The 15936-nt window shown below is 38.4% G+C and overlaps 1 protein-coding gene across 1 annotated transcript; it reads left to right on the top strand.

Moving 5' to 3' along the window:
- The first annotated feature begins 3383 nt into the window (after nucleotides 1-3383).
- On the top strand, nucleotides 3384-15870 carry LOC106868754 (protein FAM8A1). The gene is made up of 5 exons (XM_014914163.3): nucleotides 3384-4552; nucleotides 10494-10614; nucleotides 11416-11551; nucleotides 13271-13422; nucleotides 14367-15870. Exons 1-5 carry the CDS (start codon nucleotides 3400-3402, stop codon nucleotides 14518-14520), a joined length of 1716 nt encoding a protein of 571 aa, XP_014769649.3. The 5' UTR covers nucleotides 3384-3399; the 3' UTR covers nucleotides 14521-15870.
- Nucleotides 15871-15936: the final 66 nt, after the last annotated feature.

The following is a 15936-nucleotide window of genomic DNA, read 5'->3' as shown; positions in this document are numbered from 1 at the left end:
GCTTCTGCTTCTACTGCTCCTTCTTCGCCTTTTTTTTTTTTTTTCTCAACGTAGTTTATTTAGGTCGACATTAATCCAACGCGTCCTACATTAAAAACAAAGAGAAAAAAACGAAAAACGGTATACATTGCAGTCAAATAAGAGTAACATTTTTTCAGTCGATAATAAAGGATAAAAAAAAGTTCACCGAACAGTCTTAATCCACTTAAAATTACTCAGAAGAATCAGTTTCATAGCAAATATGAACGAAAGTTTAGTATTTTATATCCCTTTCTCACCTTCCCCGGCGTCAGACTAATACACCTGCTTGTTGTTTATACACCTGTCTTCGTCTTTTATTTTTCTATAAATTACATACATACATATATATATATATATATATATAGGCTCAGACAAATAGAAAATAGACACAGAACGTCGCCAAATCCCCACCAGTTATCGTACGAAGGATCTACGCTATTTCGCACCTTCATATCTTCGAAAAAGCATCTCTATAAAATTTCATTTAAAAAGAAACGTTATTAAGAAACAAATTTGGGCATGGGGCACGAAACTGTAGATATGTCCAGTTGCATACATACATACATACATACATACATACATACATACATACATACATACATACATAGCATTTGGTTTTGTAAGCAAATGCCTAAGCTGTCAGTCTGGATAAGCTGGGGGTTTTCAGAAAAAGAAATCAACCAACTAACTCTCAAATTAGAAATACAATTTGTAAGCGGAACAGTAAAAGTCTGCGAGACTTTCCTCAAATTTAAAATGTGACGTTAATTTCGTTATTTACATTCCAATGATGGAGCTTTCGTAACTTTGTTAGAAACCAGATTCTTCCTCGGAGGAAAAACTTAAACGATTAAATACAGAAGAGACACACACACACACACATGCATACATACATACACACATACATACATACATACAGACACATACGTGCGCACACACACATATATACACACACACACACAATATATTATACAATACATTTATATTTTCTGCGTTTGTTTTTAAGCAGATTAATGATTCCGAGTGTGTTTATCCTTTCGTAATCCTGGCTGAAAGATAAATATGGAGTTAAATAAATGATTAAATAAATAAATAAAAACATATCTACGTTTATAACACGTAACTGAGTTTCACAACAACGTGTGTGAAGAGAGAGAGAGAGAGAGAGAGAGAGAGAGAGAGAGAGAGAGGGAGAGAGAGGGAGAGAGAGAGAGAGAGAAAGAGAACGAGAGAGAGAGAGAGAGAGAGAGAGAACGAGAGAGAGAGAGAGAGAGAACAAGAGAGAGAGCGAGAGAGATATGTATGTATGTATGTACGTATATACATATATATAAATATATATGAATATATATAAATGTGTGTGTGTGTGTGTGTGTGTGTGTGTGTGTGTGTGTGTGTGTGTGTGTGTGTGTGTGTGTGTGTACGCGTGTGTTAGTTTTCATTATTTGCATTGATTTGTCAATATACAATTGTATTGTACAATAAACATATAACAGGCATATTATTAATACAAACATCTAAACACAATTTTATTCAACACTAAAATTACTTCGACCCGAAGACGGCTGCGAAACGGCCGTAATCTTCAGGATGTCAAGTGGATGAATAAATATATTTAACTCTCATATCCACTGATTTTATACGGTACATATCTTATTAAAATATAAAAATTAAGATTTCTCACTGCTGTCAATGTAATTTCTAACTTTTAATTCTTAATTTTTAATAAGGTTTTTCATATATTCGCTGTATCACCTCCACATATCGATTTTTTTCTTTTTTATATTTTCATGTATATTCTTATTTCATACATCTCTTATTTTTATTATATAATATCAAACATGTGTGTGTGTACATATATATACATTTGTGCGTGTAGTTTAGTGTGAGTTTGTGTGCACGCGTGTATGTGTACTTCTATAAGCACCTATATGCGCGCGAGCGTGCATGTGCGTGTGCGCGCGTGCATGCGTGTGTGCGCACGCATGCGTACGTGTGGTATAAATCTTTCTGTGCGTCGATGGATGCACTCACGACGTGTTTCGAAGCAGTTGGCAATCTTCCAATTTCCACTAACAAGGCATTAAATCAGCACTTTTGAAATCAGGAGCAGCAACCAGAAAGTACATTTTCTTCGGAATAATCTTCAAGAAAAATATGAATGGTATGTATGTATGCGTGGGGAGGTGGAAATACCTGGGTTGAAATACCTAGAAAGAAAGAAAGAAAGAAAGACAGAGAGACAGAGAGACGTGTAGGTTCTTAAGCCGAAACTGCCGAAAAAAAATTGTTCCGGGTTACCGTGTATGGTTTGAAAGGGACGAGGACAAAATAGATAAATAAACAGTTAATGTATGTATGTATTATGTATGTATGGAAAGACAGATAGGCAGGCAGACAGACAGACAGACAGATAGATAGATAGATAGACAGACAGACAGACAGACAGACAGACAGACAGACAGACAGACAGATAGATAGATAGATAGATAGATAGATAGATAGATAGATAGATAGATAGATATGTAAACAGTTGATGATAAAATATCTAAAAGTTTAAAGTTTGCACTACGAAGGAAGAGAAATAACTCTTGTAAGAAGACGAAGTCAAAATGCTTTGAGGAGATGCAAAAAAAAAAGGATGGTTTACAGCTGTCAAAGAGCAAACACGTTTCCTGTTGATGAAAAGACAAAATTTGTCAAGAAAAATAAACATTAAAGTATCGTGTGCTAAAAGAGGAAAATAATCCTTTCTCTTATAGGTATATGTCCTGAAATTTTGGGGATGGGGGCTAATCGATTACATTGATCTCAGTATTCGATTGCTACTTATTTCATCGACACCCTCCGCCCTCGAAAGGATGAAAGGCAAAGTCGACCTTGGCGGAATTTGAACTTAGAACGTGGAGCCGGAAGAAACGCCGCTTAGGATTTCGTTCCGCGTACAAATAATTCTGCCAGCTCATCGCCTCTGTTAGCATAATATGGTTTTAAATGTTGGCACAAGGCCAGCAATTTTAAAGTAGGGAGTTAGTCGGTTTAAATTAGTCCTTGTGTTCAACTAGGACTTATTTTTCGACCTCGAAAAAAATAAAAGTCACGGCTGATCTCGGTGGAATTCGAACTGAGAACGGAAGAAATGCCACTAGATATTTTGTTCAGCGTGCTAAAGCAGAATTTGAACTCGGAACGTAAGTAGTAAGTAAAAAAAAAAAAAGAAAAAAAAATTGCCGTTGAATATTTTTGTCCGACGCGCAACTGATTCCACCAATCCCAATAATTCTGTTGAAATCTCGTTGAGAGTGCGCGTGCGCGTGTGGGTCTCGTTTTTTTTTTTTTGTAGTCTCGCGTGGTTTCGAAGTAAGAGCGTGACCAAACATGGCAGCTGACGATTGTCTTGGGTCCGCTGACAAACGTCAGAGACCCGAAAAGGTCGATTCAGAAGAACAGCCAGCACCTGTAATGGTTCCTCCTTCGAATTCGGACTACAACGGAAACACTGACGCAACGGCAGCGGAAGCGACCACCCACAACAACAACAACAACAATTATCTTCATGGTTCTGTGGAAGAAGAAGATTCGAACCAATCTCCGGAGGAAAAAAACAATTCGAAACCGACAACAGCAAGGCATACGTTATCAACTGGTGGTGGTGGCGGTGGTGGGGATAATGATGATGAAGATATTGGTGGCGATAGCGTTGGAGAAATCAATAACACTTTGAGAAGACGAGCTGTCCATGGCGGCGGCGGCGGCGGCGATGACGAAAATGTTGTTAACAGTAATACCAACACTACTACTACTACTACTACTACTACTAGTGTTAATAATAGTAGCGGTACAGTTGGTTTTAATGCTTACAGCAGTAGTTCTGTGAATGTTTCCGGTAACAATACGGGAACAACGGCAGAAGTAGCTTCACCATCACAACAACCACCACCACCACCATCATCGTCGTCATCATCATCATCACCATCGTCTTCACGTCTTTGTATCACGTCTACTACTACTACCGCCTCCACCACCACCACCGCCAGCACAACCAACAACAACAACAACACCAGTTTGAAGACTTATAGTAGTAATAGTACCGACAGCAACAACCCCGCGGCTTCGGTGCCGACCACAATGAACGCTCGTGAATACGCACAAGTGGTCCGGACATGGTTGTGGCAGTACCATCAATGGAACAGTATGTGTGCATTCAGCATGATGCTACCCTATTATGCAATGGCCACGTTTCCCTACTATGCAGCTAATAACTACCCTGGGTTCCCGACCCGGACGAATTCCGCTTCTTCTGCCTCTGCTACTCCCTCCTCCTCCCCTGCTTACCCTCTGGCCAACACCAACCCTGCCGCCTCGGGCGGCGGAGCCAGCAACAATAATAACAACATGCAAGGAGCTGCTGCTGCCGCCGCCGGTGGTGGTGCCGCGGCCAGAGGGATGAACGTGAGAAATGCTGGCCATGGTGGACCCCACCAAACCCCACTACCAGCGGCAGCGCGACCAGCTGAGCAACCTTTGCGAGGTAAGCGCTCGCTTGTTTATTATGGTTTTCCTTTTACTTCTCTTACTTGTTTCAGGCATTTGACTGCGGCCATGCTGGAGCACCGCCTTTAAGCGTTTTTTTATTCAGTGGAAGAAATCGACGGACTCATTCACTTTTAGCCTACATAGTCTATCGGTCAGTTTTGCCGAACCGCTAGATTACCAGGACGTAAACACACCAACACCGGTTGTCAAGACACACACACACATATATATATATATATATATATATATATATATATATATATATATATATATATATATGTATGTATGTATACGACGGGCTTCTTTCAGTTTCCGTCTACCAAATCTACTCGCAAGGCTTTGGTCTGCCCGTGGCTATAGTAGAAGACACTTGCCCGAGGTGTCGCGCAGTGGGACTGAACCCGGAATTATGTAGCTGGGAAGCAAGCTTCTTACCACACTGCCACGCATTGTAACATTTGTTGTTGTTTTTTTTAAACCCCGGGTGAATCCGTGGCTGAGTTTTGAAACCTGTATCACTAACCCCGTTGAAAGAAAAACGGTGCGGGGTTGATGTAGGCGGGGCAATCCTTTTTTTATCTTTTTTCTTTTAATTGACATTTTCGAAGAAAAACAAATGCTTCACAATCGTGGGTTTCCGTTTTACGAAACACAGGAATGCTGAAATGTGAAGGGGTGAGGAGAAAAAATACCTAAAACTGACCCTTTTCTTTTCCCATAATGATAATGATCGCTATTCCAAAACTCCGCCCAATTTCTATATCCGGAAGGCTTATGTCTGATCAAATACATTCCAGAGATGACTACCCCATTTATTATAATTATTCTTCATACTTCCGGGATCGATAAAATAAAGTAGCCGTTGAACACTGGGCTAAGTCTAATCCCCCAATATGCTGGCTTTTATTATTATTATTATTATTATTATAAACATTATTTATCCCAAACTCAACATAATTCAAGAGATGTTCTTCCCCCACTCTTTTTTGTGCGTTGAAGGATTTTGGCTGTTGTTTTTAGCGAATCGAACGACCAGTGCTACAAGCTTTCGTGTGTTTTTTTTGGTATTCGGTGGTCGTGGCAGGAATATGTGGGGGGAGGTGTCCATCCATGAAACATTACGTTGATGTGTGTGTGGGTGGTAAGTGTTTGTTGGTAATTACGTGTTCGGTGGGAGTGGTGACAAGTGCGATGCTGACGGCGGAGCAAGGGTCAATATTTGCGTCGTTGGTGAATGTTTAACCCGAAGTCAGCCTTCATCGAGGAAACTTATCATCAAAGCCGTTCCAGCCGTAGCCAACCCGTCTTTTGTCACAGCTGCAGTTTGCTGTCCCTCCCACACTGACTTCCGTTTTATTATGACATTCTTTAAAACGTATATTTTTGTTAATGAAATTTTTGCAGATATACGTTTTCCAGGGTGTAGATTACAAATATGTTGATGTTTTCCAATTTAATTTCTTTTAGACGGGGTTTCTGGTCATCCTTCTCCAGACACTCGCTTTCGTGTCTACATTTCCGAAAAACTCTCTTTAAAACGCATATTTCTGTTTTTTTTAACAAAATTTTGCCTATTCGACACTTTGGGTAAATCTCTTCTACTATAGATCCTGGGTCGACTAATGCTTTGTACGTGAATTTGGTAAACAAAAAATGGAAGCCCGTCATACATACATACGTGTGTTTGTCCTCCACTACCATCACTTGGCAACCTATGTTGGTTTGTTTACCTCCCCGTGACTTAGCTGTTAGGCAAAAGAGACCGATTGAGTAAACACTGGGGATCTTTTTTTTTTTTTTTTTACTGAAATTTTTCAAGGCATTACCTCAGCATGGCTGCGATCCAATGACTAAAGCAAGTAAAAAAGAAGACATACGTTTTCGGATGGAGTGGATCCGGAAATCTGCCAAAACAAAGTACTGTTTTATGAATGTATTTATTTATTAGTTTACCATTTATTCTTTACTGGCATAATCGTAAAATACTTCCTTGAAAACAAACTGTAAAATATAAGGAAACAAAATTTGGTGGGGACATCACACCGTACAATTATATACTCGTTTTTTTTTTGTTTTTTCAAGTTATCCAAAACTGTAGATTATCCAATTTTTTTTTCCTTGTTTAAGACGATGAGGTGTGATTTCAAGGATATTTAATTGCAGTTTTTAGCAGGTCTAACGAGTTTCCCCTCATAATTGCGGGGGAAAGGTGAGTGGTTATGATGTGGATGTGATATCATCTTCTGTGACAGTATGGCAGTGTTGTGACGAGTTAATCCCGAGTCAACGCTGCTTAAACATAGCTATAATCGAAGACATTCCGAACGTGACCAACCCTATCTTATATATATATATATATTTGTGTGTGTGTGTGTTCAGGTTTAAAAATAATTTTTGTAGAGTACAGTTCGATAATGGTCTAACTGCCCGAAATTTTGAAGTCACTGCCAATAGTATTCTTGTTTAGGAATTATAGCTGTGTGTGTGTATATATATGTATATGTATATGTGTGTGGGTGTGTGTGTATAAGTGGATGTGGGGAATTACGGCGTAATTTCGAACAAATAAGTAATTTATAAAAAAGTGTTGGTTTACTTGATAACGGAACGAAAAACGAAATTTCGTTAATTGTAGAGATGACACTGCTGTAGTTATAAACAAAGCAACTCCGTAATTTCTTCTAATTCATTTACATCTTTTAATTAATATTGTTTTTAATTAAATACTTAGAAAATATGGAGAAATGCAGCGTAAATTTTCGAATAAATGGAGGAAGTGTAAAAAATGCCATGGCTTTCATGAGACACCGAAACGAAAATTTTTAAATCTCACAACGAGAAATATTCAGCAACAGTACTTGTGTAGCCAGGAGACACGGTGTCGTATAGCCAGCTAGAGATGATGTCTCCTGGGGCTAAATTACAGCAACATTCGTCCTAAACCAGGACTGCCATGTTATGTTGGCAAACAATCTTTACTACATAATATATTTACTCGAAATTCTTTCGGAAATGACACCGCAATAATTGCAAAGTATCCTCAACTATATTCTGGGACTGTACAGGATGACACAGTGCAATCCGGGTAACATTTTGGTTATCTCCAGCACATCAGGGCACCTCATAAAGGTACATACAGTTTTGTTGTTGTTTGTGGTGATAGTGGTGGTGTTAATCCTGGCTCTGATTTTGTCGTCTTGTTGATGTAATTTAACACAAGGTTAGCCATGATCAAGCAGAACTATGACCAAAGCACTCCAGCCATAGCCATCGGTTCTACTTTCAGGTATTGACTACTTTATCTACGGTTATATAAACAGCAAAGTTGACATGGCCTACGGAATGTCTTTGACCCCAGTTCTTACTTTTATAAACTTGGTTCTTATTCTATTGGTCTCTCTTTGCTGAACAGCTAGGTTAAAGGGTTACAAACACATGAAGAGCTTCTTTCAGTTTCTGTCTACCAAATCTACTCACAAGGCCTTGGTCGGCCTGGGGCTATAGTATGTGACACTTGGCGAAGGTGCCAGCAGTGGGACTGTACTTGGAGCCATTTCGTCGGGATACAAACTTGGATACAAAGATAGAACTTTCCAGTCGAGAGACATCCACACCATTATCCTTCTCTTCTCTACTTTTGTCCGACCCCACCTTGAATACTGTTGTCCACTGTGGTCTCCCCACATGAAGCAAAGTATCATGAAAGTTGAAGCACCTCAATGGTCAATTACAAAAAAGATGGATGGCATGACAGGCCTTGACCATTGGGGTCAACTAGAAAAGCTCAAGCTTTATTCTCCCCAACACTGCCATGAGCGCTAAATCATCAGCATTGCCCAAATGATGTTGGCATTGCCTTTAAGATACACCCTAGACTTGGAACCCTTGCTATCCGCCCACGACATAAATCATACTCACATCACATAACAACAATACAGCACAATTATGTCCCCTCAATTGGCCCCGCTTTCTTTAACATTATACCAATTTGCATTAAAGCAGAAACAGGCCAGAAAATAGTCTAATATCAGGGCATATAAGCCCTCGATGGGGAAAAAAAGCGGGTATTAGTACACATGGGAATTGAACCCTCACCTCTTATATTCATGATAATTGTGCCAACTGATTACACCAACCCACCCACCCACTCCTTTCTGTTACATTTAAGAGTTATGCTTTCATGGTATTCTTTGTTTGTATCTCCTCTTCTCTCGTCCTTCCCCAGTGAACAAACTTCTTCACAACAATTCAGTTATGTCTGTGTTATATTTATTAAAGAAAGTGTCTACATGTTCTATACCAGCTGTCACACACAAACGTACCCCGGATCATACACACACACACACACACACACATATACATATATGCATACACATATAAATATCATTTACATATACATATTGACATGCATTCATGAGAAACTCTGTCCTTCACCAGCTGTCAATACGTGTATGCGTATATATATATATGTGTATATATATATATATATATATATATATATATATATATATATATATCATCATTTAGCACCCAATGTTTCATGCTGACATATATATATATATATATTCACATACATACTACACACACACACACACACACTAGGCCTGGCTGTATGGCAACAAGTTTGCATCCCGTCCACATGGCTCCAAGTACAGTCCCACTGCTGGCACCTTCGCCAAGTGTCACATACTATAGCCCCAGGCCAACCAAGGCCTTGTGAGTAGATGCATGTGTGTGTATATATATATATATATCTATGTATAGATATACACACAAATACATGACTTGTAAAAAGAAAGAGAGTGAAAGAAAGATGTAAGTGAAAATAGAATGAAAGAAAGAAAAAGATATGAATGAAAAAAGAGAAAGACAGACAGACAGACAGGAAAATTGAAAAGAATTTCTAAAGAATTGGCCTGGGAAAATGGCCAGAATGAAGCCTCTTTTGAGAGTTTCATCTTTTCTCCTGTTCTATTGTTGACTTACCGTTTATCAATAATACAAAGATGACAGCAAAGTAGTTTGGAGAAGGAAGGGAGGGGGTAAGGAATGGTGGTGGGGTGGGGAAACAGCAAGGATGCAATGATAGACACACACACACACATATGGTGGCTAAATCATGATCTCTAGTCATCAGCCAACAAAGAAAACCCCACAGTGTATGCATGGGTGCGTGTATATGTGTATCATCATCATCATCATCATCATTATTCAACATCTGTTGTCCATGCTGGCATGGGTTGGACGTTCTGACTAGAGCTGGGGAGCTGCACCAGGTTTTAGTCTTTTCTCCTCTAAGCACAAGGCCTGAAATTTTAGGGGAGGGGGCCAGTCAATTAGATTGTCCCCATAGAAATAATACATTTCTAAATCACTCAGAGAGCTTTATACAGTAGTAACACGATAAAGTGGTGGTTGTCAACTTAAATGTGACAGTCCCATGAAAGGGAAGAATGCTACTGCTATTTAGCCCTAGGAAGCACCGCTTCCTGTCAGCCTTGACACATTTCTTGTATCCTTATGTTTACAAATGGGGAGATAAGCACCTCCACCCAGCAAAGCCAGCCTCCAGAGACTAGTTTCTGGGTCGTTGCTCATCATCAGTCTGGAGTATGTGGTTGGGAAGCAAGCTTCTTACCACACAGCCACACCTGGCCATTGCAGGATGAGGTGAGGGGAATGATTGTGCTGTCCAGGATTGGAGTTATTTTTGTCATAAACTCACCAAGATGTACAGGGTGTCCGTAATTTACCGTTACGATCTGAAAAGAAAATTCAGGGAAAGAAAAGGGGCGCAATAAGAATAAATCAACAGAGTTTATTGGCAAACAGAGGGAAACAAATAAGGCTTTTGTTAGAAATGTTGGAACACTTCATGTTGCTATCTCTCTCTCTCTCTTATAACTTACTCTGTCGTTCTCTTTTATCTTCACCAGCTACTGAATACATCATTCCATCTCTGTGGAAACGGATATTAGCAGAACTGGTTGATTTCGTACTTTTGTTTTACATCAAACTAATAGTGTCCGTAATGGTCATGAAACAAATGGGCTACATGTAAGTACCTTCGTTATTATTATCATTATTAGTATTGTTATTATTATTATTATCGTTATTATTATTATTATGGCGGTGAGCTGGCAGAATCGTTAACCCGCCAGGTAAATTGCTCAATGGCATTTAGTTCGTCTTTACATTCTGAGTTCAAATTCTGCCAAGGTCGACTTTGCCTTTCGTCCTTCCAAGGTCGACTTTGCCTTTCGTCCTTCCGAGGTCGATAAATTAAGTATCAGTTGTGTACGGGGCTCGATGTCCAAGGGATTCAGTATGAAAATAAAACCGTATTTTCCCTCAAGCAATAAATTTCAAGTGAAGATATTTGTGTTGATTGTGGGATGTGTCATTAGGTTCGTAGATAAATATTTAACTATAAATCTTAAGTAAGCTATCTTCGTTATACTAAATAATTATACATTTATAAATAAATTGATAAAAATCAAAGCGAAAGCTTCAAAAACCACCAATTCTATGATACATACACACATGAGCAATGTAATGAATATATATATATATATATATATATATATATATATACACATAACGTAATGAATATATATATATACATACATATATATATATATACATATATGTACATATATATATATATATATATATATATATATACACACATACATATATATATCTATATGTACATACATATATATACATATATATATACATATATATATATAAATATATATATATATATATATATATATATATATATATATATATATACACATATGTATGTATGTATGTATGCTTATATTATTCCCTTTTTATCCTATTTCTTAACAGAGACTTAGATAAATATGACCTGGAATATAACTGGTATGTGGCAATGGATGACTTTGATATCAGCAAAATGTTTCATTTTACATCTGAAATGATCTTGTTTGAATTACTAAACAGAATCTCTATAACAATTGTCGAGGTATGTCCACTTTGTCTCAATTCATTGTCTTTTAGTCACTCTTTTAGCAGTGCTGGACACCTAAGCACTGTACTGTTGGTATATAATTATGCTCTGTTTCTTTTGTTTTTTTTTTAAAAGAGAACCACTTCGCTGTGTGGGGGGGGGGCATGTGCAAGACAGTATTTCCTTTACTCTCCCTCTGTCATATTTTAACCTTTAGTACACTGTAGGTGCATCATGTCACTGTATGAGTTTTCTCCTCCTCTGTAGTAACAGGTCAGTGGCAGGAGAAACAATTCTACAGAAAAACAGTGTCCTAAAAGTCAACCTCTCATCACCTGGCATAAAGCTGTCTCCCTCAGCCCGTTTCATACAAACCTGCCTGAAACCAGCCCTAGTTCTCTGATATAAAATTCCTGTTTTAAAAGTGATTTAAATCAAAATCTTCCATCAAAACTTCATGTTAATTAATGTTCTTAAACAGTAGTTTCATAGTGACAAAGTTATTTTAATAAACGCTTCATTATCTTCAAAATAAACTGACACAAAAGCAACACATTTCAACAGAAATATGATTATGAAAATTAAAGAAGTGATTTTAAATTCTCAATCGCAGAATAATGCTAATAATATAGCCTGAACAGGATAAACTACCCCTATTTTGCAGAGAAAAGTGTAGGTGGCTAGCTAAGGGTTAAAATTACATGCTCCTCCCAAACTGAGAGGGTTTTGTCTTGCAAGTTACTCGGTGACCCCTACTGGTGCTGGTACCACATAAAAATCTAGCAGTATCCTTTCTGAAGTGGTTGGCATTCGGAAGGACATCCGGCCACAGAAACCCTGCCCAAAAATGACATCGGTGTTCGGTGCAGTGCTTCTGCTTGTTGGCAGAAAACGGACATTAAACGATGATGATGATAACGGTTTATATTATATTTGTTACTGTTATTAGTCGCTGCTGGTTTCATTGTGACTGCAGCCATTAATGGCAACCAAAACCATAGCGTCACGACATGACACCAAAGCAGGATGGTGTAGATGATCGTTTGAATTATTATCAGATGGTATAGGTAGTGGAGAGGCTGAGAGAGAGAGGAAGGGAGAAGGAAGAGAGAGAAAGAAAATGAACGAGCGACAGCTGGTCAGGTCTCTGTAGCATTGTATATTCATTACTCTGCCAATAAAAACTGCTGTTGGCAGTGTACAGTTCAGGCCTGGCTTTGTGGGTAAGGAAGTTTGTTTTCCAACCATATGGTTCCAGATTCAATCCCATGGAATGATGTCTTGGGCAGCTGTTTTCCGCTGTGGTATCTAGTCGGCCTAGATCTTGTCGGTGCCTTTAAGGAGAGGCAAAGGGGCCGATACAGCTTGGCAACAGTGATGTCACAACTCATTTTTACAGCTGAACGAACTGGAGCAACGTGAAATAAAGTGTCTTGCTCAAGAACATAACACAGCCTGATCCAGGAATCAAACTCACTAACTCAAGTATATGTAATATATATATTTACATATATTTATATATATGTAGGTGTGTGTGTGTGTGTATATATATATATATATATATATATATATATATATATATATATATATATAGGTGTATATGTAATAGATGTGTGTACATATACGTGTGTGTATACATCATATATCTATCTATCTATCTATCTATATATATATATACACATATATATATAGATGATCTTATTTTGAAAATGGTCTTTTATTTTCCATTTGCAGACAATGTGTTTACAACGAGGAATCGGTGTTGTTGGTGGTTCCACTCCAGGCAAAAGACTTTTAGGTATGAAAGTTGTGTCGTGTACAGAAATCTCTGACCTTGGTAATGGACGAATACGCGTGACCCCGGCTCAAGATATCGGACTCAACAGGTAGGAGTTCCATGTGTGGCCACTTACATTGTTTCAAAGGGCAGTAGAGCCAAATCCAGGGTAGTGGAAGAAGCTTCAGTACCGTGGAGCCTGCTCTGGGGTAGTGGATGGTGGAGGGCACCTCCACATTAGTGGGGGAAGTTATAGGATGGTGGAGACAGGGGGAAACAGTTCCAGGATAGTGAAGTTGGGTCTAGGATAATGGGATAGCAGCTCCAGGTTTGTGGAGCCAGTTTCATGGTAGTGAAAGCAGCTCCTTAATAATGGAGCCAGCTTGAGGATAGAGGAGGAGAGAAGACTATTTGATTACATCAACTCCCAGCACACAGCTGGTACTTATTTCCTCAACTGTAAAACAATGAAAGGCAGAGTCACCCTCGATGGGATTTGAACTCAGGACATAAAGCCAGAAGAAAAGCCACTAAGCATTTTGTCCTGTGCCATAACCATTGTGCTAGCTTGCTGCCTTGCATTAATCATAATAATAATAATCCTTTCTACTGGAAGCACAAGGCCTGAAATTTGGGGGAAGGGATTAAGTCAATTACATCAACTTAATAGTAGAATACACTTGCCCAAGGTGCCACGCAGTGGGACTGAACCCAGAACCATGTGGTTTGTAAGCAAGCTACTTACCACACAGCCACTCCTTCGCCTATATATATACAGATAGGATGGGCTTCTTCCAGTTTCCGTCTGCCAAATCCACTGACAAGACTTTAGTCGGCCTGAAGCTATAGTAGAAGACACGTGCCCAAGGCACCATGCAGTGGGACTGAACCTGAAATCATGTGGTTGGGAAGCAAGCTACTTACCACACTGCCATGCCAGCCAATACTGTTGATGTCTGTTTTTTTCCTTATATGTTTATTTTATTTTCTAATTTCCCCCCCCCTCCCACTCTCTCTCTTTCTCTCTGTCTCTACCTCTTCTTTCTCTTTCAGTGCACTACTGCGATCTGTCTTGAAAAACTTCACCATAGCTTTCTTCTTCCCGGCTTGTCTCACGGTTTTCTTCTTCGACCATAACCGTGCTGCTTACGACGTCCTAGCTGGCAGTATCGTCGTGCAACCCATCGAGGAAGCTGGAGAGGTCTAACCGTCTCTCCCCCTAACTTTCGCCTTTGTTTAACTGTTTTATTGTTTAGTGTTGTCGTTCTTGTTGTTTGGAGAGCATTTTCCTGAATTTTTTCCTTCTCAAAACCTGTTTACTTCTATCTATTTCTATCTGTCTGTCTATCTCTTTATCTACCTTTCTATCTCTCTATTTCTATCTGTTTCTCTTTGTCTATTTATCTCACTACCTATTTTTTATTTTTCTATCTATCTATCTCTTTATCTACCTTTCTATGTATCTATCTATCTCTACATATCTCTCTGTTTATCCCTCATCTCTTTATTTATCTATCTATAAATCTGCCTGTCTGTCTGTCTCTTTCTCTCTCTCTCCATCTCTTTATCTATCTATCTGTCTTCATATTGCTCTGTCTGTCTATCTATCTATCTGTCTCTCTCTATATCGCTCTGTCTGTCTGTCTATCTATCTATCTATCTCTCTATATATTGCTCTATCCATCTATCTACCTCTTTCCTTCTCCTTCTTCCTTCTTACTTTTTCCTTTGCGTGCAAACACGGAAAAGTGCTTGTGTTTACTAAATGCGTTTATGTGTGTCTTGTGTTTGTGTGCAGTGCGTGTGTGTGTTCGTGTGTATATTTATATGTGTTTTTTGTTATTGTTATTGCTTTTTCTTTTGTTATTTTTTAATTTAATTCTTTAAAAAGATTTTTTATTTGTTTTTCTCTCTCTTCCCATCTTTCTTCTTGGTTGTTTTTGTTATTTTCAGTTTTTTGTTTCTTGGCAGAGAAAAAGAGTTCAAAGTGAATGAGAAAGTATGAGTGTGTGTGTGCCTATATATATATATATATTTGAGAATGTGTATAAATATGTATAGCTACACATATATGCATATATACACATGTATATTTATACATGCATATATAGATATATATATTACACACACACACAAATGTGTGTATTTGCTATAAATTTCTTCTTCTCTTGTATCTGCTTTAATAATAATAATAATAATTATAATAATAAAGACTTAAAAACAAAAAAGCTTCCCCCTTCCTAACTTCCCTCCCTCCCTCCCTCCCCACATTCCTTGTTTTTGTTGTTATCTTATTTCTGACCTGGACTGTCTCTCCTTCTACTGTGTTGTAATTAATAACGGCCACGACAATGACGATGATGATGATGATGATTTGTGTGTTTGTCACTATCTCTATCTTTCTGGGGGGTTTTTCTTCTCCCTGCCCCCTCCCCCCACTTCACTGTGCTCCTTTCGGAGATAGTAGCAATGATCTATGTTATGTGATGGTTTGACAAACTGAAACTGGAGAGAGATGGAGCACTTATGATATAAAAAGAAACTTCTTTATATATTACTGTTTGCTTCCTCTATTTATTTTTCTTCTTTTTGAACTGTTGTTGTTGTCATTGATTATTAACCT

This window comes from Octopus bimaculoides, chromosome 25 (assembly GCF_046866305.1).
Source record: "Octopus bimaculoides isolate indiv1 chromosome 25, ASM4686630v1, whole genome shotgun sequence".
In the NCBI taxonomy this organism is placed as follows: Eukaryota; Metazoa; Mollusca; class Cephalopoda; order Octopoda; family Octopodidae; genus Octopus; species Octopus bimaculoides.
Note: the sequence above shows the minus strand (reverse complement) of the source record. Positions and strands in the feature narration are given on the sequence as shown.